We start from the raw sequence: 23,870 nt of genomic DNA, 5'->3' as shown, positions 1-23,870 counted from the left end.
TGTCTGCTGAGAGCCAGGGATCCCACAGGGATTTGCGTGGAAGCAGGGGACGGAATGCTGGGGGTAGGTGGGCTGGTTGGGCTCCATCACAGGAGGGTTCCCAGGGACACTCTGCAACTCCAGGTGCTCCACTGCTCCAGGCCTCAGTTTCACAGACCGGAGCATCCTGGATCCTGTGGATGCAGAGGGAGAAGCCTGAGGATGCCAGGAGATGGCACCATCCTCCAGGCTGGAGCTGCCACCTCTTCCTTCAGGGAAAGGCTGTCTAGCCCTGGAACAGGTTGCCCAGGGAATCATTAAGGATCATGGAATCATGAAGGCTGGAAAAGCCCTCTAAGGTCACTGAGTCAGGTGGCCAGGGCCACCACTAACCCATGTCCTCAAGTGCCACATCCACAGGGATGTTAAATCTCCCCAGGGATAGGGACTCCACCCCTGCCCAGGGCTAGGCAGCCCTCTCCATGAAGGAATTTCCCCAATATCCAACCTGAATCTCCCCTGGCACAACCTGAGGCCATTTCCTCTCAGCCCCGTGTTCTCAATCAAACAAAGAACCCACATACTGGGGGAGCCTGGGAGGGCAGAATCCCTGATTTGGGAGCATTTGGGATTTATGGAGCTGGGATGTGACGAGGGTCATCCAACAACTCACCCAAGGACATCTGTGGTGTCTGACTGAGAAGAAATGGAATTTTAATAGGAAGAAGGAACTGGATTTTAGTAGTAAATTGTTGTCCCAGTGCAGCGGGTGCCTGTGGGTGCAAGATGAGCCTTCAAAAATCCCTGGCCAAAGGAGTGTGTGGGAAAATAGGGATTTTTATCCTCTTTCTTTTATATTTCTCTCCTGTTCTCTCCACAGAGCTGCTGGCACACGGATCAATAGATTGGCACCCTGACCTTGGTGCCGTCCCCATCCCAGTGGATGTGGGTGGGACACCAGCACAGCGGGATTGGTGCGGGATTGGTGCGGGATCCCCCTGGCACCACCGGCCGGGCCGGGATGTCTTCCTGCTTCCCAAGGCACAGGATCTCCCCTGGACCATGAGCCGTGCCAGGATGTCTCCCAGCTCTGGAGCCAGGCTCCTGATGGATTTTTGGCGGGTTGGCCCCTGGCCGAGCCGCTTCCCCGCCGTTCAAAGGCTTTTCTTGTTCGGCGCCGGCTCCCGGAGAAGGGCTCCTTTCACAGCCGCCTTTCCGAGACAGAAATTGTCATTTTCCAAACACAGCTTCCCTTCTCCTGGCCCAGAGCCTTCCTCCTCCCTGACGTCAGCAGCCTTTGTGATGCTCTGGTGGAATTTTGTGCTCCTGGTTCTTTTCACTGGGTTTAGATATCAGGGGGTGAGGGGCAATGGGGAGGCCACGGTGGGATTCTGACGGAGCCAGGGGGTTGGCACTGGGATCTGAGTAGGTCTGGAGCCTTGGGAACCGGCACACAGCCCTGACAGATGTGGAGAACTTTGGTTTTGAGTTTCTTGGTGTGATGGGAGAAGAAAGGGATGAATTTTTGTCATGATTATTCTCATTATTATTTCATTATCATAACTGATTGTTATTGCCATTATTACCTTGTCTTTTACTAATTCCTAGGTTTTTGGGGCTGCCAAGGATTTTCCAATGTGCTCACATGAACCAAGGTGCACGTCAGAGAGGCCACGACTCCCTGTCCCTGGAGAACTCCGGGCTCGCTCAGCTCTGGTCCATCCTGAGGGGCTGAAGGCTCCTGGTGCCTTTTCCACGATGGGGAAATGAGGGTGAGGAGCTGGCACAGACATGCAGGGGGTGTTTTCCCTCTTGCGAAACCCCTGGGTGCCGTCACCTGGCCGAGACACAAAGTCACCGCTCAGGACAGCGTTGCAACACAACCCCAAAATAGCAGCAATCCCCAGAAAACTAATGCCCTGCTCCCTGCCCGAATTCCCCTCCTTGCTCCAGCCCTGTCTCCTGGATCCATTGGAATGCCTGGAGGGCAGAGCTGGTGGCATCATCCCAGGGTTTGTCCCTGCAGCCCCGGTGACTCCCGGCTGTGCCTGTGCTGCTCCTGGCACTCGAAATTTTCCAGCCCTGGCCCTGGCCCAGCGTCGGGGTTTGTTTGGCAGCAGTGCAGAATCAGCTCAGTGTTGCCACCGGAGCAAAGTCTGGGTTTCTCCCGGGCTCTTCCCATGGAATGTTTGTGTTTCATCCCGATTCCCATCCCCACCCTGGTGGCTCAGCCGGGACGTGTCCCCTGTAGAGTCCCCTCAGCCTTGGGGCCCTGTGGGGTCACACTTGATCCTTAAAAGGGGTCTGGGGGTTGGGATGGAATGGGCTGGCACGGCAGCTCCTCTTCCCATTCCCATCTCATCCATGCAGGGGACCCTCGTGGTGCCACCAGCCTGTCACCTGTGTGAGGGTCCCCTGGCACAGCTCCTGGATCCATTGGAATGCACAGCATTCCAATGTATGGTGAGGTCTCTGGTCCCCACCACTGCCCAGAGCAGGGACATCGAGGTGGGGGACACCAAATTCCTGGACTCCCTGTCTGCCAGAGGGTCATTGCTGGCTCTTCCCAGCTCCATAATGAGCCAAACTCCGAGCTTTGGAGTGGTTTAGGGTCTGGCAGCAGTGGCTGTGCCGTGACCTCGCCAGGATCAGGAGCAGATCCCAACCTTCCCCTCCCAGTTTGTCTCCCTTGGGAAGCGCAGGTGTGAGCTGTGTAAGATCTCAGGGATCTGCGAGTGCCTGGGAACATCCGATGGCTCCAGGGCCTTCCTCTGCTTCCCGAAGGAGTTCCAGAGAGCGCCTGGACCTGTCAGACCTGTGTGGCCTTCCCGGGGCAGGGACACATTCCAGCCGTTCCTGCGGGCTGAGTCACGCGTGGCTCCCGCGGCTCCTGGCCTGCGATCCTTCACCCCCATCTCCACTTCCGAAGGTGAATCATTCCCGTGGGAGGGAGCTGGGAATCGCCTATCGCACCGGGGAGGCTCAGCCCGGGGCAGGGACCACAACAGGGCTGTTTTCCCACGTTCCCGGGGAAGGATGGGAGCTCTGGGCATGATCCCGGGCAGCCGAGAGGCTGTGCTGGTGCCATCCCAAGGGGCCGATGACATCCCAAATCTCCTGGCTCTGGTTCTGGCAATGCCATCCCAAGGTGCCAATGCCATCCCAAGCTTTCCAGCTCCTGTTGTGCCGATGCCATCCCAAGGTGCCAATGCCCTCCCAAGGTACCAATGCCATCCCTCCCCTCCCATCTCTGGTTGTTCCACTGTCATCCCAAGGTGCTGATGCCATCCCAAACCTCCTGGCTCTGGTTCCGCCAATGCCATCCCCAGGTCCCAACACCATCCCCAGGTGCTGATCCCATCCCCAGGTGCCGGTGCCCCTCCCCGGCTGCGGGAGCGGGCGGATTCCCGGGCAGGGGATGGATTCCCGGGCGGTCGCCGCGTGGGGAGCGGGGCCGCGGGCGCTGAGTCAGCGCTCCGGAGGGTGCGGAGCCGCTCCTGCCGGGCCGGCACAATGGGAGCGCTGGATAAACAGGCTGAACAAGGACAAACAGCTCCCGCGGGGGCACTGCCAGCATTGTGACCGCCCGGATTAATGGCCCGGACACTGAGAGCCTCTGTTCCACCGCCGGCTGCTTTCCGGGGGCTTTTTCCTGGCCGGACACCCTTTCCTGGCCCTTTGCCCTGCTCCGGTGGCTCAGGGAGAAAGGAAGGACACAGGGAGGAATCTCAAGCCTGAACACCTTGGCTGCATGGCTGGGGAAACCTGCCTGGGGGTCCCATCTGTGCTGGGAGGGTATCCTGAGTCTCCCAGCCCCTTCCCGGTGTCATTTGGGAATGCTGTTCCCCCAAAAGTCACCCCAACACCCTCCTGCCCTTCCCCACTCAGCCACTGAAAAACCTCAGAGGGATCCTGAGGGGGAGAAGGAGAACCAGAGCATGGATTTGGGGTCCCACTGCAATGCCCTGGGCAGATCCCTAGAAGGAGTAGGAGAACCAGAGTGTGGATTTGGGGTCCCACCACAAAACCCCAGAGGGATCCCAAGGAGGAGGAGGAGAACCAGAGTGTGGATTCGGGGTTTCTGAGGGCACAGCCAGACGTGCAGCCACCCGAGTGCTCTCCAGGCTCCGGTCACCGCAGCTGAATGATCCCTGTGTCCGTGGCACGGGTGGACGTGGCTTCCCATGACCACAGCAGGTCACGGAGAGCTGGGAAACCCCAAAACACCTGGCACGGGGACCTGCCAGAGCCACCACAGGGTCGGCTCCGGAGCGATCAGCCCCTCTCCTGCATTCCCGGGGAGAATTCCTGCTCACTCTGGACATGCTGATCCCTGCTCTGCCACTGCTGGATAAACATATATTTAATATAATCTGGTGCTAACTGATCCATTATTGACATTATCCCGGGAGCTGCCAACCCGGAGCCGGCAGCATTCCGGCAGCCAACAAAGCCCTTGTTAGTGTCCAGCCTTGGACTGCTCCAAAATCCTTTATTTATGGAGGTTTTAGGCGAAAAAAGGGACATAAACAGAAAAGGGGGAGCAAGGAAAAGGGGAGGGAAGGGAGAAAACCCTGAGAAGTTATTTAGGAAAGGAAGAAAGAAAAAAAAACTGGAATAAAATGGACATTCACGGGGAAAATCCTGGCTATGAAAGAGCCTTTTAAGCCGGTGGAAAAACAGAACCTGTAAGATAAAGCCAGGAAAAAATTCCCAATAAAGCCCCATTTTTAGTGGGATGGAGGAGACATTGGAGGTGATGCCTGCCTGATAATGGGATGAAGATGCCCCGGGATGGGTCAGACCCCCAAAATTTGGGTCTGGGGAGATGTCGGAGGCACTGCCCTTCCAGTAACAGCCCTGGCATGGGCCAGACCCCCAAAATCCAGGATGGGGCAGCAGCGATCGGAGCATCCCGGGGCTGGGACTCTCCAGAGCAGCAACATTCCTGACCCTGGGAATAACATTTAATTTATTCTCAGCCCATATATTAAGAAAATAAACACGGGGGGGAGGAGGGGCTGTTCCCCCCCTCAGCCACCGCCTGATTGATTTCAGGGCTCCCCGGAGCAGCCAAACCCATCCCGGCGGCTACAATTTGGGATTGTGTGAGGCGGCGGGAAGGGCCGGGGGGAGCCCAGCGCCGTGTTTTCCCTCTGCCTCATTTTCACCTTCCCCAGCCAAAGCAAACAGGCGGCCGGAGGCTTTTCTGCCGGACACGAGAACACACAGCTCCCTTGTTCCTCACTTCTCCAGGGAGGGAGGGAAACGGGGGGATCGGGGGGATTTTTTCCTGTTTTTTTCATCACCACATCGGAATATCGGTGATTAAAATCATGGGAGCACAAGAGGGATGAGAATCCACAGTGAGGAGAATATTCCCTGTCCATCCCAGGGGGTTGGAATTGTCTGTGTGGGGGCACAGAGGGTGTTTGGGGGGGGGAATTCCCCAACCCCCAAAATCCCATATTTTGGGTGAGTTTTCCCATCAACTGCTGCATGGAGGGATCCAAAGCCTTGCCCTCCAGCCTGGATAAATCCCCAAATCCCACGTTTTGGGTGGGTTTCCCACTGGCTGCTGCATGGAAGGGTCCAAAGTGTCACCTTCCACCCTGGATATCCCACAGGCAGGGAAAGAGGAGGGAATGGAGGTTGAAGGTGAAGGAGTTTATACACCTTTTTCAGGGATTTGCCCTAAATTGATGGATTTATCCCAGATTCAACTTGGCTCTGCTGGATCTGTGGGATCTGCCCCTGGGAATGACCCTTTAATCCCAAACCCAGCATAAACCATGGACAAAGAGCAATTCCAAAAGGAAAACCCAACCCCTGGAGGCTCCCAGGGCAGGAACAATTAAAGAATCCCAATTTAATTATCCTTATAATCCCAAAATAACACCTGGCTTGGGTTTGTGGTTTTATAACTCGGGGAAGAGGAACTGGAGCCCTGGAACTCTGGAGCCAGCACTCAGAGAGGGCTGGATTGTGTGGGGTGATGTCCTGGGTGCTGCTTCCAGAGGGTGGGGATCGGGAATGTTGTGGGGGTCAGAGGTGCTGGAGGGTGTTGGGAATGCTCATAGAGGATGTTGAGGAGTGTTGAGAATGCCAGTGGGTGCTGGGAATGCTGGAGGGTGTTGGGAATACTGGTGGGGGCTGGGAATGCTGGTGGGTGTCAGGAATGATGGTGGTGCCAGAGAGGAAAGAGTCACATTTTCATACACCCTGCCCATGACATTCCAGGTGCTTTTGAGGTACTCGGGATCAGCCCAAATCCCTTTGGCTCCTCCTGCCCACTCCACTGCCCTGGCCCTGCCACCATTCCCATTCCAATGGCAGCTAATGCTTCCAATGCTGATTCCCAGTGGGTGGGAGGACGATGGCACAGGAGGAAACCTCTGCTTACAAAGAAACCTCTTTGAAAACTCTGCTTCCCTGTTATTATCCCAGGAAAGCAGGAATGGGGAGAACACCCCACCTTTCCCATACTGGGATCGGCTCCCAGGGTGTTTTCCCCTTGGGTGGCTGGGAGGGGAATAACTGGCAATGGCAGAGGATCCTTTATGGGGTTGGTGGGACCCCACTGAGTGCCACCACCCCAGGATATGGCAGCTGGATTTGTCCTGTCCTCAAGGATATATCTGCCTGGAGCAGCTGAGAAAGACTTGGGATGGTTGGGATGAGCCCCACTGGGTGGAAATGCCGTGAGTGCCTGAAGGAACAGAGAGCCCGGGATGTGCAGCCCACAGGGCCCCCCATGATCCAACAGGCTCCAGTGGGATTTGGGGATGGTCATGGCACTGGGATGCTTGTGTTCTGAGGTAACATTCCAATGGATTTTGGGGTGCTGGGGATTCGGGATCGGCAGCGTTGGGAAGAGCTGGCTCCCAGCCCCTTCAAAGAGCCGCTTTCAAGTGCCGAGGGGAGATGGTATCACCTGGGAACGGGGAGGGCTGGGCCCTGCTCCCACCACAGGGCTGGGAGCAGCTCCCACGGGACGCCGGCACAGCCCGGCACGGCTGCAGGGACTCCTGGCACAGCGGGGTCCAGGTGGACCCCCTGCCTGTCCCCACCCCTGGGGGCTTCCATGGCTTAAATACAGTATCCCAGGGGATGATCCTCATGGATCACGGGGGATGTGTCAGCCACCAGATGGATTTGAGCCACCACAGCCTCTTTGTCCCCAAACAATGTCTCCACAACACATATCTTTCCCGAAAGGAATCCCAGCTGGGCCCGTTGGATTTTGGGATGACCAAGGTTGGGATCAGTGGGGTGGGGATCCTGTAGATTTTGGGCTGACCAAAGCTGGGATCAGCAGCAGTTGAGGATGATGAAGGATGTGCTGGCAGCAGATTTGGCAATCCGGGAGTCACGGGAGTGCACAGAGGGATCGGGGGCCTCCTGGTTCCTCCTGCTCCCCCTCCTTGTGGGGACCTCGGTCAGGAGGTGACACTGAGCTGGGGGCTCTGGGGGTGTTGGGACTCCAGGGAGTGTGGGGGGTCCCGAATGGTCCTATGGCAGAGACCCCAGGCAGTTCCATGGGGGTGTCCCGGATAGACCAGTGACAGGGGCGACCAGTGGGGTCACAGATAGTTCTGTGAGTGGGTCACGGATGTTCCCATGAGGGGGATCCCGAGTCGTCCCATAACGGGGGTCCCAGGCAGTGCCGTGAGGGGGGTCCGGGTGATCCTGCGAGGGCTGTCAGGACAGTCCCCTGAGGGGGGTCCCGGGCGGTTCTGGGGGGGGGGGTCCCGGATAATCCCCTGAGGGGGTGTCTCGGTGCTGCCCCGAGGAGGGTCCCGCTGTCCCCTGAGGGGCTGTCTCGGTGCTGCCCTGAGGAGGGTCCCGGATAATCCCCTGAGGGGCTGTCTCGGTGCTGCCCTGAGGAGGGTCCCGCTGTCCCCTGAGGGGTCGCGGTGGGCGGCGGTTCCCGCGCTGTGCCCGCCCCGGCCCGGCCGGTGCCGCCCATTTCCGCCGGGCGGAGCCGCCCCTCGGCCCCGCAGCGGCCCCGCCGCCACCGCCCGCCCCCGGCCCCGGCCCCGGCGCCGGCCCCGCTCGCTCCGGTGCAGCCCCGCCATGGCGGGCGGCCCGGCCGCGCTGGCCCTCGGTACGTGCGGGGCCGCTCCGGGACCGGGGGGCTCGGGGGGCTCCGGCCCGGGGGGTCCGCGCCCCGCCTGCCCCGCACGGACCCGCCGAGGGGAGCGGGGGGGGTCGCCCGCAGCCCCCTCCGCACTAGCGGGTTCTGAAGGGTTTGGGGGTTTTGGGGGTGGTTTGTGGTTGTTTGGTGCGTGAATGCCATGAAATCCCATAAAATCCCCCGGGCGGTCGCACCCGAAGTTCGTTCCCTGTGGGAAGGCGCCTTCGCCGCGACGCGTGAGTACGGCCCCGGCCGCTAATTAGGGCGGTTAATTAGAGCTGGGGGCTAATTAGAGCAGGGGTGGTGGTTGCCGGGGAAAGGGGGAGCAGTGGGAAGCGGGGGTTCTCCAGGATGGAGCGGGGCGATGCTGCGGATGGGACGGAGGCGCTTCCCAGGCTGGCAGTGGGATGAGTGTGGATGTGGGAGAACGCGGAGCCGGGTCCTGGGTGCCCCTCATGGGATGCGGCACCGGGGAGGATCCGCGGCTGGATTTGTCCCGCTGTCCCCGAGGAGGACGTGGTGTCCCCGCCTGTGTCACCCACAGCTCCGGGGCTCCTCGCCGGGGCAAGGGTTGTTCTATCCCGGTGGGAAAGAGCCGCTTGGCAGCGCTTGGATTCGGGAAAGTGGCTGGAATTGGCTCCGCTCCAGCTCTTGGAGCTGCTGCTTTGGCTCCGCGTCTCCGGATCCCTCGGGGGGTCTGAGCATCCCTTGAGGGTGTCGGTGACACCCCTCAGCTCATCCAGGGGCTCCCATGGCCCCTCTGCTCATGCTGCTTCCCATTCCTGTGGCTCCAGACCTCTCCAACCCCGATGGTTGCCCACCTCGGGGGGCTGATCTGCAGGTTGCCCACCTGTCTGGGCTCTGTAATCCCCCATCCAGGAGCAGTGGCTCCTGGGGGATCAGATCCAAATCTCGATGGGGAGAGAGCTCTGGATAAAATGCATTGAGCCAGCAGATCGGAGCATCCACTTGGAATATCGTGGAGAAGGGGAAAACCCCCTCCAGCACAACGTACATGCACCTAAAGGCTTCCAAGGGCTGGGCTGGAGCTGAGGGGAAATTGGAGCCAAGCGGATCAGGAGGGAAAACTTGGAGCAGCGATAAGGTGGAGGCAAGAGGAGCTGAGCCCTTTGCTGGGGGAGGAGGCTGGGAATTAGTGGGATGGAGTTGTTGGATCTGTATCTATCCATCGGAAAGGCTCGGGAGTCCCTCGGTGAGCTGGGGGTTTATGCCAGGAGGGTGACTTCAGGGGGCTTGGCTGGCAGAGGAGGTGATGGCAAGGAGAGCTTCCCAAATATCCCCAGAGAACGGGATGGGATGGGACTAGAAAACCAAGTGAGAGCAGCTGCCTGGGATGGCTGGTGGAGGCAGCCCCAGTCCAGGGGCCGGTCAGACCGAGGGTGTGGATTCCACTGTGTCCATGAGGTGTCCATGGGGAGCCACTGGAGCCCTCGGCTGGCGTTGGGGATGGAAAACTGCTGCCAAGGACTGGCACCAGTGACAAGGTGGTCACACGGGGCAAGCTGGGCTTCCCCCTCAGCCGGGCTTTGCAGGGACAGATGTTACACCTGACAGGGAAGAGACGTTGGGAAGAGGCACTGCTGGAGCCAAGAGGGATCCCGGCAGGAGAACAGGCAAGCCAGAACTCTGGAGGGAGTGGTACAGCCACCCCATGGCACAGGGATGAGCCATTTCCCAAAGAACACCTGGAGTGGAGGGCAGAATACCGGGACAAGCCGGAGGGGGGCTGGAGGACAGAGCACTGTCCAGCACTGAGCCAAAAAAATGGGAAAACCTGATTAAATTTCCGTGGGAAGAAAATCCCTGAGGTCTCCAACAAAAGCAGGGAAGCTGTGGCTGATCCCTGAAGCTCCAGTGATCCCTGGAGCCATGGTCAGTTCCTGAAGCTCCAGTGATCCCTGAAGCTCCAGGGCCGCTGGGATTTGCTGGCTGTGAAGCCCGAGGGTTTGTCTCGCCTTTCTGCGCCGTTCGATTAAATCCATGCAGGAAATTGGGTCAAATCCAGGGAAGGGGCTGCTGCCCTCGGCTGGCTCCACAGCCCGGGGGGGCTGCTCCATCCCCACTAAGGGGGCAGCTTGGGGGGGTCATTCCAAGCCTTCCCGTCCTGCAGCCCCTCCTTCTGCCTGCACAAGGAATTCCTGCGTTTTCCTTAAAACTCTTGGAGTGATTTTGGTGAACCCTCTCAGCTTTTGGGGGGTCACAGCGTGGCTGATTCCCATCTCTGCCCCTTCCCACAGGTGTCCTGCTCGCCGCGTGCCACGCGCTGGAGAACACCACGGCAGCCCGGAATGGTGAGTGTGCCAGTGGGAATTGTGGGGTATCCGTGTTTCCAGCCTGCCTGGGATCAGCCACATGGATGCTCTGGCATCCCACCCTCCTCCCTGCAGGATAATGGGGCCCTGGGTGGGATCCTGCCCCACAGGGACTTTATCCCTGAGGAAGAACTGGGCTCTGCAGTGGCTGTTGTCCATGCACCTTGCTTTTGGGGGGTGGAAATTCCTCAGAGTCCTGCTGCGTGACCACTCGGAAGTGTGTCCCACTGGGAAGCTGCTGGTGCCTGACGGTCCTGGCGGCACTGGGAGGATAAATTGGCTCATTCATGGAAGTGGCACAATGGGCTGTGCCAGCCCAGGGCCCTTCGCTCCCGGCACAGCTCCGATGGGATGTGCCAGCCTCGGGAAGGGCTGGCTGCAGGCAGGGCTGGGACATTTGGGGCTGGAAGTGCTCCCTTTGAGGCAGGAAAACTTCCTTTGGGGCTGGAAAATGGGATAGTTCAATGGCATCGTTTGGGAAAGTGGTGCCAGGAGGCTTTGGAGCACCCTGTGGCACTAGCATCACCCTGAGGGTGCTGGCAGCCCTTTTGCTGATGGATGTGTGCCCAACCTCCCTTTGGGGCTGGGAAACCTCCTTTTGGGACTGGAAAATGGGATGGTTCAACGGCATTGCTTGGGAAGCATTAAAGGGAACGGTGCTGGGAGGCTTTGAAGTAAAACTCTGTGGCAGGGAAGGCACCCTGAGGATGCTGGCACCCCCCTTCCCAGTGGATGTGTTCCCAATCTCCTTTTGGGGCTGGGAAATCTCATTTTGGCACTGAATAATGGGATGGTTCAACAGCATTATTTGGGAAGCAGTGCTGGGAGGTTTGGGAGCAAAACCCCGTGATGGGGTTGGCACTGGCATCCTGAGGATGCTGGCAGCCCCTTTCCCAATGGATTTGTGCCCATCCCAGAGGCTGGAGGGTGGGAGCTGATCCGAGGGGACACTGCAGGGACAGGGATCCTTGGGGTGGGAGGAGGAGGAGTTGGCTGCAATGTGGGCAACAGCTGGGAATGCCGAGGCTGAACAGGAGCCAGGACACCCCGGGAACTGTGCTGGATCCAGGGATGCACCACAGGGACAAAGGGACGTGCTGCCTCTTCCAGCCCTGCTGGTCCATCCTCAGCAATTCCAGGGGGCTCCGAGCCTGGCATGGGGGGCTTGAAATCTGGGATGGGGGGCACAGCAGGCACAGGCTTGGATTTGTGGGTTAAAACCCTAAAAAGGGTAGTTTTGTAAAGATATTCCAGCCAGAAGGAGGAATCTGGGCTCTCCTGGGATAGTCCATCCCTGGGGATGGAGGTGTCGGGGTTTTCCTGGCGAGGCGCTGATTTTGGCAGTGATTCCCACTGGGAACTCCAAATCCCTGTGGGAGCCATCCCGCTCCGTGGTTCCTCGCCTGGGCTCCCCGAGGACCCGGAAGCATTCCCGCATCCATGGCTTTAATTACCCTGGCCTGCCATAAATCCACGGCACAGGAACTTGAGGTGGCTTTGAAACGACAGCGATCGGATGTGCTTTATTCCCGGGATAATCCCAGTGCAGGATATTTGTTTCCCATGTCTATAATTCAAACCAGCGTGGGATGTAATGGAAAACAGGATCCCGGCAAAGCCACCGGCTCGGTCAGCGCTGCAGCGACTCTGACGTTCTTTAACTCTCTCCTCCTCCATTTTAAGCTCTTTAGGAAATTCCTTCAGGATTATTTTTTGCTGCTGGTTTAAGCAGGACCCGTCTGGGCTCCCTTGGGTGGTCACTGGACTGTATCCCACGTGCTGATCCCAAAATAAAGCCATCCAGCCCCAAAACAGAGCTGGGTAGGTGTTGGGCTTGGGAAATTCCCTAAAAATGCTGTTTTGTCCTTGTTTTTGCTCCCAGCTCCAGGCCCGCCGGTGGCAGCGGCCGTGAGGTCCCACTTCAACGACTGTCCTGACTCCCACAGCCAGTTCTGCTTCCACGGCACCTGCCGGTTCCTGGTCCAGGAGGACAAGCCAGCGTGTGTGTGAGTGCTGGGAAACCTCTGGAATGCAGCTCCTGGGGCTTCCTTGGGGTCTTCCCTCGTCTGTGCCGTGGGGATCCCCAAAGAGCCAGGTTGAGCCTGGCTTTGCTGGCTGCCAGCGGGTCCTGGGGCTGCCTCTGGTGTCCATCCCATGTGTCCTTGTTCCCAGGGTGACTCCCCTGTCCCTCCCATTTGTCCCTGGGGCTGACTCCCATGTCCCTCCTGTGTGTCCCCTATTCTGGGCTGTCTCTGCTGTCCCTCCCCTGTGTCCCCTATCCCAGGGTGACTCCTGTCCCTGCGGTGTGTCCCCTATCCTGGGGTGACTCCTCTGTCCCTCCCCTGTGTCCCCTGTCCTGAGGTGACTCCTCTGTCCCTCTCCTGTGTCCCCTATCCCGGGGTGACTCCTCTGTCCCTGTGGTGTGTCCCCTATCCCGGGGTGACTCCTCTGTCCCTGTGGTGTGTCCCCTATCCCGGGGTGACTCTGCTGTCCCTCCCCTGTGTCCCCTGTCCCAGGGTGACTCCTCTGTCCCTCCCCTGTGTCCCCTGTCCCAGGGTGACTCCGCTGTCCCCGTTCCTGGTGCAGGTGCCACTCTGGGTACGTGGGGACACGCTGTGAACACGCCGACCTCCTGGCCGTGGTGGCTGCCAACCAGAAGAAACAGACGATCACGGCCCTGCTCGTGGTGGCCGTGGTGGCCTCGGTGCTGCTCATCTCTGTCTGTGTCCTCATCCAGTGAGTATCCGGGGGGGGCACCCCGGGGCATCCAGCACCCCCGGATACATCCCGGGGAGGGGCCTGGGACCCCCTGACCGCCCCCTCCCCGCTCCCTTCCAGCTGCTGCCGCCTGCGGAAGCGATGCCCGTGGTGCCGGGAGCCCGGAGGGGGCCAGGAGAAACCGGGGGGGGCTCCTCAAGGGGGGCACCTCCTGCTGCCACGCTGAGACAGGTGAGGGCTGGGGGGACCCCCTGCCGGGACAGGGAGGGGACAGGGGGCACCTGAGGGGTGGCACCTGCTGCTGAGACAGGTGAGGGACAGGGGACACCTGAGGGGTGGCACCTGCTGCCATGCCAGGACATGTGCCCGGGGGCACCCTGGTGGGACCACAACCACCAGCACCCCCGGGGTATAACCCACTGCCCCCTCCTTCCCCACAGGTGTGTGACGGAGCCTGGACCCCCCCGGACCCCGGGAATGGCACAGCACCTCTCCTCTGCTTTCGGTCTATTTTCTGGGATGTTTTCCCCCTTTTTCCTCATTTTCCCACCACCACGGAAGAAGCAAGGCAGGAACGTGCTCAGCAGCACCAGCAGAGCCACGGGCCCGAGCCCTGGCCTTGTGCCAGTGGGCTTTGCCTTTGGTTTTGGGTTGTTTTCCCTGGTTTTTGCCTCCTGGATGATTGTTTTTAAACCAGAACCCCAGCAGGATGGGGCTTTATTTTTCTACAGAGACAGAACCTCGGCAGCCACTTGGCCCATGCTCATTTTGGGGACAAATACAAGCTTTTTATTAATAATAAAATGAACCTTAATCCTAGGAAACCTCCTTGGGCTGGAGCTCCAACCTCCAGCACGGCCTTAATCCTCCCCGTAGTCCTTCTCATAACCAACCCGGCGCTTTTTCCTCTGTTTTTGGGTTATTTTTGGGTTTTTTTTAAGTCATGGTTACTCTCATGTCTTCTGTATATGTTGCACTGAAAGTTAATATTTAATGTTTTAATTTATTTTGTGTGGTTTAAATTAATTTTGATTCCTATAAATATGTTCTTGTGATCGCCTGGTCTTTTTTTTTTTCCCTCTCCTAATACCTGGATTAGAGTTATTTAAGTGATATAAAAGACACTTTTTTTCAGAAAACTCGTGGTTTGGGGCTTTTTTGGGGGGACATTTGTGAAGGAGGTGCTGGGTCCTGCGACAGGGTGGGGAGTACCCCCAGGGTGCAGGACTGATGCTCCAGTGATGGGCTCAGCCCCCTTTTCCCATGTTTTTATCCCAAATCATGAAGCCAGGAGTGAGGAAAGGGTGGACCTGCAGAATTTGGGGGCCTGGGGGGCCACATCCCCACCCCCCCCAGCAGCGTGGGGGATCTGTTTGGGGGAGGGTGAGCCAGAGAATTTGGGGGGCTGCAGGATCTCATCCCTGCCCCAGCCCCCCAGCATTGTCAGGGATGTGTTTGGGGGGGGAACACAGCGAATTTGGGGTGTTGCTTTTCCTCCATGGCCAGTTTGGGGGGTGAGGGGGGAATGACCTTAATCCTTGTTCTGGATTAAAGTCATAGGGGGGTGACCCCGGCCATTGCAGCACGTGGCAGGGGGGGTTGCATTGCCCCCCTGGCCCCCCCATGGGGCCCCGCTCGGCCCCCCCCGTTTTTTGGGGGGCGAGCATTGCAGTGAGGAGGGTGGGCACTGCCCCCGCCCCGAGCCCCCCGGTTTTGGGGGGTGGACATTGGAGCACGGGGGGGTTGTTTCGCCCCATCCACCCCACCCCGAGCCCCCCGGTTTTGGGGGGTGGACATTGGAGCAGGGGGGGGTTGTATCGCCCCATCCACCCCACCCCGAGCCCCCCGGGGTTGCCCGGCCCGACCTCTCCTCCCCGCCCCGGTGTTTGGGGGGCAGCAGGGGTTGGGGATTCCCCGATTCCCTGGGATACACCCCGATGATTCCCGTCCCCCCGGCCCGGTCCTGGCCCGGCCCCCCGACCCCCCGCCCGCCCCCGGCCCAGCCCGGCCCCGCTCGGGGCGGGCCCGAGGCCGCGGTGCCGGGCGGGGATGGCGGAGGCGGAGGCGGCGCAGGGCCGGGTCCAGGCGGCCGTGGAGAGCGCGGTGCAGGGGCTGGAGCGGGAGCGGATCCGCGCCATGCAGGTACCGGGCCGGGGGCACGGGGGGGACACGCCCGGGGGGCTCCGGGACCGCGCAGGGGCCGCCGCCCCCCCCGCCCCACGTGTGAGCCCGGGCAGCGCCGTGACCAGCCCTGTGAACCCCCCTGTGCCCCCCCAGTGCTTCTTCTCTGTCCCCACACACACCATGTGTCCCCTACACGTGCCCTGTGCCCCCTAAATATGCCCTGTGCCCCCCCCCGCCCCGTCCCCCCCATTCCCAGGGCAGCTGCAGGCTCAGGGGGCTCCTCCTGGGGTCTCCCACAGAGTGTGGGGGGTGTCCCCCACGCTGACCCCCCCGACACGCCCCCACACTGCCCCCCTGCCTGCCATGCCCCTCTGGATGACCCCACTAACCCCCCCGTCCCCTCCACACCCCTGGGGGTGCCCCCCATTAACCCCCCTCCCCTCCACGTCCCGGGGGGGGTCACTCAGTGCCTCCCCCTCCTCTCCCTGTCCCTCAGGGTGTCCCCCATCAACTCCCCTGTCCCTGGGGGTGCCCCCATTAACTCCCCCTGTCCCAGGGGGTGTCCCCTCTCACCCCTGTCCCCGTGCCCAGGGTGCCATGTTCCGGTGCAGTGCCCGTTGCTGTGAGGACGGCTCAGCCTCCATGCAGGAGGTCCAGCGCTGCATCGAGCGCTGCCACGCGCCCCTGGCCCAGGCCCAGGCCATCGTCACTGCCGAGCTCGAGCACTTCCAGGTGAGACATTCCCCCCCCAGTGCCAGCCCCGTGCCCCCCAGCACACCCTGAACCAGCCCTGCCCACCCCCACACCCTATGCAGGGCCTGACCCCCCCCAAATCTCTGCACCCCCTCACTGCATGTCCTGTGCCCCCTAAATAAGCCCTCTGCCCCCCAGTGCATCTCCTCTGCCTCCCAACACACCCTGTGCCCCCCAAAACACCCTGTGCCCCCCATTGTATCTCCTGCATCCCCCAACATTCCCTGTGCCTCCACGTGTCCTGTGCCCCCTAGACATGCCCTGTACCCTCCATCCAGCACATCTCCTGTGCTCCCCAACACCCTGTGTGCCCCCCAGCACCCCCCATACAGCCCATGACCCCCCCAAATCCCTGTTTCCCCCCCCAGGACCGGCTGAGCCGCTGCTCCCTGCAGTGCCGGGACCAGGCGAAGGATGCTCTGGACTCGGGGGGCTCGGAGCCCAAGGTGAGGGGGCAGCTGGACGCCTGCCTGGCCTCCTGCGGGGACCAGCACCTGCGCCTCGTGCCCCTCATGGCCAGGAAGATGAGGGACGGGCTGGCTGCCATCCAGCAGTGATGGGGGGGCACCGAGGAGACCCCCCCCAACAGCCTCGTCAAAGGAGAGCGGCTGCGGGGACCCAGGAATTCCCAAAGTGCAGCTGGGACACACTGAAGGACATTGGTACCACCCAAACCCTGCCTGGGACCCCCCAAAATATACTTGGTACAACCCAAAACTCACCTGGGACCCTCCAAATACACCTGGGAGTTCTCAAAACGTACCTGGGATACATCAAAACTCACCTGGGATTCACCAAAGGACATTGGTACCACCCAAACCCTGCCTGGGACCCCCCAGTATACACTTGGTACAACCCAAAACTCACCTGGGACACCCCCCCCCAAAATACACCTGAGCTGGCTCTGGCTTCTCCTGCACCCCAAAATACAGCTGGGACACCCCCCCAAATACACCTGGAAATTCCCAAAACACGCCTGGGATACACCAAAAGATATTGGTACGACCCAAAACTCACCTGGGACCCCCTCAACTGGGATTCCCCAAAACACACGAGGGGCCCCTCCCGTGGGTGCTGGGGGTGTCCTGAGGGGGGGGGTGAGGGTGGGGCTGGGGGGCTCCCCCATCTTGGGGGGCTCGGGGGAGGATGGGGCACACAGGTGGGGCTGGTGGGCACCCAGGGGGGCACCCCCAACTCGAGGGGCTCGGGGGGCTGTGGTGGGGAGGGGGGGCCTGGGGGCACCCATGGCCCTGCTTGGGCAGGGGGAGCCCAGAGCGCTCTGTGTGGGGTGATGCTGCTGTGGGGTGACCCCAAATGTGCTGGGGGGCGGTGAGGGGGGTCTGCAGGGCCCAGGGGGACCCCCCCGTGTGTGTGTACATGGCGTGGGGTGGCTCCTGCACACGGGCACAGCCCCGGCGTGAGCCCCAGCCACACACACATTGCACACATGTGCACACATGTGCACACACACACCGTACGTGCACCGCACACGTATGGACATGGGCACACATGTATAACACACATGTACACATACATGTACACACATGCGCACACACCCTCTACACACCTCCTACACACATGCACACAACATGTGCACACGTGCACTCACCTCACACACATGCGCGCACACACATTCATTCACACGCGTGTTCTCACACACACATGTTCTCACATACACACATGTTCTCACACACGTGTTCTCACACACACACACGTCTTCTCACACACACACATGTTCTCACACACACACACACACGTGCTCACACGTGTTCACACCCGCACACCCCATGGCGGCCGTACCGTACCTCCCGTAAAGCCTCGCACGTCCCGCTCCCCCCCAACCCACCGCGCCGCTACTCGAATCAGTGCGGTAGCGGCGCCGCGGGCTGCCATTGGCTGGCGGGCCGCAGTGACGTCGAGGCGCGGTGACGTCAGAGCCAGCGCGCGGCAGGGACGAGCTGAGGGCGCCATGAGCAAAGCGCACCCGCCGGAGCTGAAAAAGTGGGTCCGGGGGCGGCACCGGGAGTGGGACCGGGCCGGGGACCGGGTCTGGGGGCGAGGGGGCTGAGGGGGCCGAGGGGAAGCGCGGGGGCCGCCGCTTGCCGCTGTTCCGGCGTGCACCGCGCTGTCATGGCGGCGGCGGGGTGGTCGCCCCGGTGTGATGGCGGCGGTGGAGGGTGGAGGGTGCAGGGGGGTCTCTCGCCCCGTTTCCCCCCCGCCGGTGCTGACCCGGCCGCCGTTTCGTTGCAGGTTCATGGACAAGAAGCTGTCATGTGAGTCCCGTGGCTGATCCCGCCCCCGCGGGGGGAACGGGACCCCTGCCGCCCCCCGCTCCCCCCGCGATGCCGTTTTGGGGACCCCCCCCGGCCCCTCTGCCGCTCACAGTGCCCGGGAACTCCCCCCGGCCTCGCTCCCTCTCATGGCCCCTGGTATCAGGGCCCTCCACCCACGCCGGTCCCCCGCACGGCCACTGATTTTGGGGACCCCCTCACAGTGCCCAGGGAGGGGGGTCCTGCCCAGCACAGACCAGACCCCCTGGAGCAGGCCCTGCCTAATTTCAGGCTTCACAATCCACTAATTTAAATTGAAATCCATTGAAGTTACAACCCATTAAGACCTAATCCAAAAATTTAAGTATAATATTAATTTAAAACTCCCTTTTTCTCCCCTCACCCCCTCAACGGGCTGCACTAAACCCTCCCCATTAACACCCCCCCCACACGTGAACTGCCCCTCCCGAGCTGACGTTTTGGGGTGAATCCCTCCCGTTTTGGGGTTTGCCCTTCCCTAACCCCCCTGGGTTCCCTGCAGTGAAGCTGAACGGGGGCAGACACGTGCAGGGGATCCTGAGGGGCTTCGACCCCTTCATGAACCTGGTCATCGACGAGTGCGTGGAGATGGCGCCGGGCGGGCAGCAGAACAACATCGGCATGGTGGTGAGTGCACGGGGGCACTGGGACGGACTGGGGGGCACAGACATGGCCGGCGTGGGCACAGCAAGGGACAGGGGTGGGATGTGTCAGCCTGGCCTTTACAAAGCTTTGGATGCTGTCTCCATCCTGCTGCACTCTCAACTTTCCCCTTCCAGGTGATCCGAGGGAACAGCATCATCATGCTGGAAGCTTTGGAACGAGTATAACTCTGGAAGAACCCAAATCCCGACCCACCGGTGCTGTTCCCTCCCCCAGGATGATGCCCACAAGGATACAACTATTTTGTTTTGTTTTAAAATAAATTTTGTAATGGTTGACATAACTCATCCTTACATCATTTTTTGCCAGCTGGGTGTTAATTCCACTCCCAATCTCAGGAAAACTTTAAAGGAGGCTGAATTTATTGAAGAGGGTGTTAAATTTGTGCTACTTCTGGTGTTATTCATGTTATTTCATGACCTTAAAAAACGGTCAGGCCGTGAAATTCCTTATTAACTCCTTCACACCCCGATACAGCGATGGATATTTGTGGTTTTCCTTCTTTCCCACCCATTTTGGCAGCTCGCAGCACACAAGTTCCCCTCCCATAAGCAGTTTGGGAAGCTAATTAAACCCCAGTTTCCACCCTGAGGAATAATTACTTGGTAGACACTTCGGAAAGTAGCTGAGGCAGAGAGATGGACAGTCAAGGAGTGGATATTCCAAGCTGGAGAAGGGATATCACAGGGTTATCAGAATAGGGATAGGGATATCAGCAGGGCTTCACAGTGATCCTGAGCTGGGAGGGAACTTTTGGGGTCAATGTGGCACTTTGAATGACTTCTCTAATCTCAGACAGGGATAGCTGGAGGAGTTTGAGGAAAAGGCATTTGCTTGAGGAAAACGTCCTGGCTCGCTTGGGAATGCCTCCTGTGCCACTTCACCCCTGTCCTGCCCCCTCTTGGGTTGGCCAAATGGCCTCAAGTTGCACCGTGGGAGGTTTAGGTTGGATATGAGGAAAATTTTCTTCATGGAAGGGGTTGTTCAGCCCTGGAAGCGTTCAGAAACCACGTGGATGTGGCATAATTAGTGGTGACCGTGGTGGTGGTGTTGGACTTGATGCTCTTGAAGGTCTTTCCCATGGTGGTGGTGGTGTCAGACATTGGACTCGATGATCTTAAAAGCCTTTTCCAAACCTATCCCACAATTCTACAGAACACCCTGGGTGGGCTCAGCAGGGAGTTGCTGTTCGTTAGTGTTAATGAGCCCCAGGGCCCCCCCTCCCCGGGGGTCAGAGCTCCGTTTTGAGCTTCTCGTGCAGGCCCTCCTGGTCGATCCTGTCGGAGTGGCCGTGCCAGCGGTGGAAGGCGAGGAGGGCGGCGTTCCTGGCGGCGATGGCACACATCTCCATGGCGCTGGCCGCCCGCTCCAGCCCGTTCAGGTAGTACACGTGGTCGTGCAGGATGATGGGGGGGCATTTCTCGGGAGGGCTGTACTGGGGATACGCCAACCACGGCTTCACCTTGACCGAGTCGTACGAGGAGAAGAGCAGGGCGAGCTGCTCCTTGGTGAGCACTTCGTTGGAAAATATCTTCCAGATGGCTGATTCCAACGGTAGCTTCCCGTCCCCAGTGGCGTCCCCCACGGGGTGCACCACCCCCAGGCTGTTGATGAACAGCTTGGGGTTCTCCGTGGTGAAGATGCCGCTCAAATGAAAGGCCTGTGGGTCCTGGTAGCCAAAGAAAGAGGTGTTTAACCGCCCGTGCACCAGGGTGGTGACAGTCTGGTGGTAGGGATTAGGGAATTCCGGGACGGGAGGGTCGAAGTTCTTGAAGGTGATGTTGGCCATGCTGCGGCCCAGCGGAGCAGCGATGATGACCATGTCGTACGTGTCCCCTGTCAGCCCCGAGGACGTGTTGTAGATGACCTGGTACAGCTTCACGGGATCCCCTGCAGAGAACAGCTCGGTTATCCCACCTCCTGACGGGAGGGAATCCCATTTTTCCCATTTGGGTTTTGTGTCCTGTTTACATGGAATCATGGAATGGTTTGGGTTGACAGGGATCTTAAAGCCCATCCAGTCCCACCCCCTGACGTGGGCAGAGACACTTTCCACTATCCCAGTTTGCTCCAAGCCCCGTCCAACCTGGCCTTGGACACTTCCAGGGATGGGGCAGCCACAGCTTCTCTGGGAATTCCATCCCAGCCCCTCCCCACCCTCCCAGGGAAGAATTTTCATCCTGAAAGCCCAAGGAGCTGCAGCCATGGGGCTGAGGGTGGTCTCCAGTGTTGCCATTCCCCTCCCCACTGAGGGAAATCCACCCCAACTCACCACTGGGCCTGGGTCTGATTTTTGGCTCTATGGACACAACTGTTCCAGGGATAACATCAGCCTTGGAGGCATAGAGGAGGCCGGGGCAGACGAGTTTGTTCCCCCCTTTCACAGACCAAAGACCTGACTGCACCCCGGCCAGAGAAACAGCGCCTGCAAGGAAACCACTATCATTTGGTGTCATTGTGTAGGGAAGCACTGGAAAGGCAAAGCAGAGAATTAGGGGGGATAAATATCCCTTTGAGGCTCAGCTTGGAGTCCAGGGAGCAGGAATCCCAACACCTGTGAAGAGCATGAGGTCCCTGGGACAGCCAGGATGGGAGACTGACCTCCAAAACACTCACCTACAAAGGCATTGATGTTGACTCCTTGCCCATAGTTAACCCTCATGACCGGACAGATGACCTCGTTGATGAATTTCTGGGAGAACCCCGCTCTCTGCAGGGCCTCGTCGATGCTCTGGTTCAGCATCCGCATGAAGTCGTCCCCTCCCAGGGCGTGCACCAGCTGCTCATTGCTGCTGAAGGCGTAGTCGTGCATCTGGTAGCGATAGATCCTTTAATTGGAGACAAGGAGTTCATTATTAATTATTTCTGTGGCTCTGGGAAGCTGTTGGGCATCTCATGATGTAGCTCCCAGCCCTTCATGGGAGCAGCAGGACAAGGGCCTGGAGGGACAGGACAAAGAGGGGAGGTTTAGGTTGGGTATAAGGAATTTTTTTATGATGAGGGTGGTGAGGCCCTGGCACAGGTTGCCCAGAAAAGCTGTGGCTGCCCCATGCCTGGAAGTGTCCAAGGCCAGGTTGGACGGGGCTTGGAGCAACCTGGGATAGTGGAAAGTGTCCCTGAGATGGTTTTTCCATCTTTTTCGCACTTTTCCCCTCTACCATACCTCATGAACTTGTCCAGGATGTCCTCCACCCACATGGACATGCGCAGGGGGTTGAGCCCATAGTGCCAGAGCTGCTTGAGGAGGTTGATGATGTACCAGCTGCTCTCCTCAAACACAAACTCCTCCCCGTTGTAAACGCCAGCGAGGCTGCCCGGGACTGGGGCGGCTGAGAGGCCTTCAGGAAAAGGGGTGGAAAACATTAATTTAGGGAAAGGAAGAGCTCTTACACCTTGATTTTACCTTCCTGAGACAACCTGGCTTTGCGTTGATAAGGGTGAGTGACGAGACTGGATTATTCCCAAGGGATGGAAAGGGGAATTAGCTCTTGACAAGGAGCCAGGGAGTGATCTGAGGTGACTTTTGGACCTTTATTAAGGCATTAATGGGTCACTCATGGGAAGGGGGTGTCCCATTTCCATTGGGATGTGGGTTTCCTTTGCCTGGAGGGGGGCTGGGGTACCACAGGGGCTATAGGGAGAAGATATGGGGGGGCTACTGGGGAAAGACATGGAGGGGATATTGGGGAAAGAAGGGGGACCATTAGGGAAGGATATGAAGGGCTATTTGAGAAAGGAAGGAGGGCTCTTGGGAAGGATATGGGAGGCTATTGAGGAAGAAACGGGGACTGCTGGGGAAGGACATGAGGGGGATTTGGGAAAAGGAGGAGGACTGCTGGGGAAGGATATGTGGGGGATATTGGGAAAAGAAGAAAGAGGGGGGACAACTGAGGAAGAATATGGAAGGCTATTTGGGAAAGGAAGGAAGGCTCTAGGGAAGGATATGGATGGGCTACTGGGGAAGAAAGGAGGGCAACCAAGACCTGTTCTTTAGAGGGATGTCCCCCAGCAGAGTGGGATCCAGAGCATGCCAGGGGGATGATTTTGGGGCTGGAGGACACTGTGACTGGAGACCCCCACTCACCCAATTCCTTGACAAAGTGCTTCATGTGCAGGTTGAGGGGGTGGATGATGGACCCCCCGGCCTCGTAGGCGGCCCCCTCGACGTCCAGCGTGGCCAGCCGGCCGCCCACCGCCGCCTTCTCCAGCACGTCCAGCCGCACGCCCGGGCCGAACTTCTGCCGCAGGAAATACGCGGCGGCCGAGCCGCCGATCCCGCCGCCCACCACGGCTGGGGAACGGGGCCGGTCACCTCCGCGGGTCCCTCACAGCCCCCGGCCTTCACAGATCCCCTCACAACCCGCCTTCTCACCCTCCTCACAGATCCCCTCACACCCCCTGCCCCTCACAGATCCCCCCACGGACACCCCCTTCACACTCCCCCCCGATCCCCTCACAGGCCCCTCCTTCACATCCCCTCACGCTCCCCTCACCCCCTGTCCCTCCCCGGCCGCACCGATCCTGGCGGGCGCATCGCGGCGGCCGCGGGCGGGCGGGCAGAGCGCGGCGAGGAGCAGCAGGAGCGGGCACAGGCCGTGCATGGCGCCGGGCCCGGGCGCAGGACGCGGCCGAAGGGCGAGGGGCGGGCCGGGAGCCGGCGCAGGGCCGGAAGCCGCTGGGATGATGAGGAGCCGGGAGGGGAAGTTATATCAGCCGCGCCGCTGGTGTAGTGGTATCATGCAAGATTCCCATTCTTGCGACCCGGGTTCGATTCCCGGGCGGCGCACTGAGATTTTAGTCCCTCGACCTTTCATTCTTAACCGAAACACTTGTACTCTCTTCAGTCTGAATTCC

At 59.6% G+C, this 23,870-nt stretch overlaps 5 protein-coding genes and 1 non-coding gene across 7 annotated transcripts in view; 5 read left to right on the top strand and 1 right to left on the bottom strand.

Moving 5' to 3' along the window:
- Nucleotides 1-23,870, top strand: part of AP3M2 (adaptor related protein complex 3 subunit mu 2) — a 79,786-nt gene that overhangs the window by 51,492 nt on the left and 4,424 nt on the right. The window lies entirely within an intron of this gene.
- On the top strand, nt 7,965-14,306 carry TGFA (transforming growth factor alpha). Of its 2 annotated transcripts, none has more exons than XM_051812113.1 (6): nt 7,965-8,086; nt 10,375-10,428; nt 12,332-12,455; nt 13,036-13,185; nt 13,288-13,398; nt 13,608-14,306. In XM_051812113.1, exons 1-5 carry the CDS (start codon nt 8,056-8,058, stop codon nt 13,391-13,393), a joined length of 465 nt encoding a protein of 154 aa, XP_051668073.1. In that variant the 5' UTR covers nt 7,965-8,055; the 3' UTR covers nt 13,394-13,398; nt 13,608-14,306. The 2 variants fall into 2 exon arrangements, with proteins under 2 accessions (XP_051668073.1, XP_051668072.1); XM_051812112.1 differs by lacking the exon at nt 7,965-8,086 and adding an exon at nt 8,135-8,352.
- On the top strand, nt 15,196-17,015 carry FAM136A (family with sequence similarity 136 member A). The gene is made up of 3 exons (XM_051812115.1): nt 15,196-15,309; nt 15,883-16,023; nt 16,413-17,015. The coding sequence occupies exons 1-3, from the start codon at nt 15,217-15,219 to the stop codon at nt 16,599-16,601; spliced, it is 423 nt and encodes a 140-aa protein (XP_051668075.1). The 5' UTR covers nt 15,196-15,216; the 3' UTR covers nt 16,602-17,015.
- SNRPG (small nuclear ribonucleoprotein polypeptide G) lies at nt 17,945-19,299 on the top strand. The gene is made up of 4 exons (XM_051812110.1): nt 17,945-18,045; nt 18,295-18,317; nt 18,856-18,980; nt 19,133-19,299. The coding sequence occupies exons 1-4, from the start codon at nt 18,014-18,016 to the stop codon at nt 19,181-19,183; spliced, it is 231 nt and encodes a 76-aa protein (XP_051668070.1). The 5' UTR covers nt 17,945-18,013; the 3' UTR covers nt 19,184-19,299.
- PCYOX1 (prenylcysteine oxidase 1) lies at nt 19,357-23,669 on the bottom strand. The gene is made up of 6 exons (XM_051812097.1): nt 23,533-23,669; nt 23,101-23,307; nt 22,180-22,354; nt 21,633-21,844; nt 21,289-21,441; nt 19,357-20,906 (listed from the first exon to the last, which is right to left on the bottom strand). Exons 1-6 carry the CDS (start codon nt 23,615-23,617, stop codon nt 20,248-20,250), a joined length of 1,491 nt encoding a protein of 496 aa, XP_051668057.1. The 5' UTR covers nt 23,618-23,669; the 3' UTR covers nt 19,357-20,247.
- TRNAG-CCC (transfer RNA glycine (anticodon CCC)) lies at nt 23,732-23,802 on the top strand. Its single transcript has one exon. It is a non-coding gene; the product is annotated as a tRNA-Gly (tRNA).

Source organism: Manacus candei, unplaced genomic scaffold, assembly GCF_025592945.1.
Source record: "Manacus candei isolate 608988 ecotype Guabito, Panama unplaced genomic scaffold, ASM2559294v1 h1tg000084l, whole genome shotgun sequence".
NCBI lineage: Eukaryota > Metazoa > Chordata > Aves > Passeriformes > Pipridae > Manacus > Manacus candei.
Note: the sequence above shows the minus strand (reverse complement) of the source record. Positions and strands in the feature narration are given on the sequence as shown.

What these genes read in the sequence shown, in the direction of transcription:
- TGFA (XM_051812112.1), top strand. Translation starts at nt 8,277, where the DNA reads ATGAAATCCCATAAAATCCCCCGGGCGGTCGCACCCGAAGTTCGTTCC. An exon ending in AGGCGCCTTCGCCGCGACGC is followed by an intron (nt 8,353 to 10,374) that starts GTGAGTACGGCC and finishes CCCTTCCCACAG; the next exon opens with GTGTCCTGCTCGCCGCGTGC. An exon ending in GAGGACAAGCCAGCGTGTGT is followed by an intron (nt 12,456 to 13,035) that starts GTGAGTGCTGGG and finishes TTCCTGGTGCAG; the next exon opens with GTGCCACTCTGGGTACGTGG.
- FAM136A (XM_051812115.1), top strand. Translation starts at nt 15,217, where the DNA reads ATGGCGGAGGCGGAGGCGGCGCAGGGCCGGGTCCAGGCGGCCGTGGAG. An exon ending in AGCGGATCCGCGCCATGCAG is followed by an intron (nt 15,310 to 15,882) that starts GTACCGGGCCGG and finishes CCCCGTGCCCAG; the next exon opens with GGTGCCATGTTCCGGTGCAG. An exon ending in CCGAGCTCGAGCACTTCCAG is followed by an intron (nt 16,024 to 16,412) that starts GTGAGACATTCC and finishes TTCCCCCCCCAG; the next exon opens with GACCGGCTGAGCCGCTGCTC.
- SNRPG (XM_051812110.1), top strand. Translation starts at nt 18,014, where the DNA reads ATGAGCAAAGCGCACCCGCCGGAGCTGAAAAA. An exon ending in CACCCGCCGGAGCTGAAAAA is followed by an intron (nt 18,046 to 18,294) that starts GTGGGTCCGGGG and finishes GTTTCGTTGCAG; the next exon opens with GTTCATGGACAAGAAGCTGT. An exon ending in CATGGACAAGAAGCTGTCAT is followed by an intron (nt 18,318 to 18,855) that starts GTGAGTCCCGTG and finishes GGTTCCCTGCAG; the next exon opens with TGAAGCTGAACGGGGGCAGA.
- PCYOX1 (XM_051812097.1), bottom strand. Translation starts at nt 23,617, where the DNA reads ATGCACGGCCTGTGCCCGCTCCTGCTGCTCCTCGCCGCGCTCTGCCCG. An exon ending in CGATGCGCCCGCCAGGATCG is followed by an intron (nt 23,308 to 23,532) that starts GTGCGGCCGGGG and finishes CCCGTTCCCCAG; the next exon opens with CCGTGGTGGGCGGCGGGATC. An exon ending in CAACATCAATGCCTTTGTAG is followed by an intron (nt 21,442 to 21,632) that starts GTGAGTGTTTTG and finishes GTTTCCTTGCAG; the next exon opens with GCGCTGTTTCTCTGGCCGGG.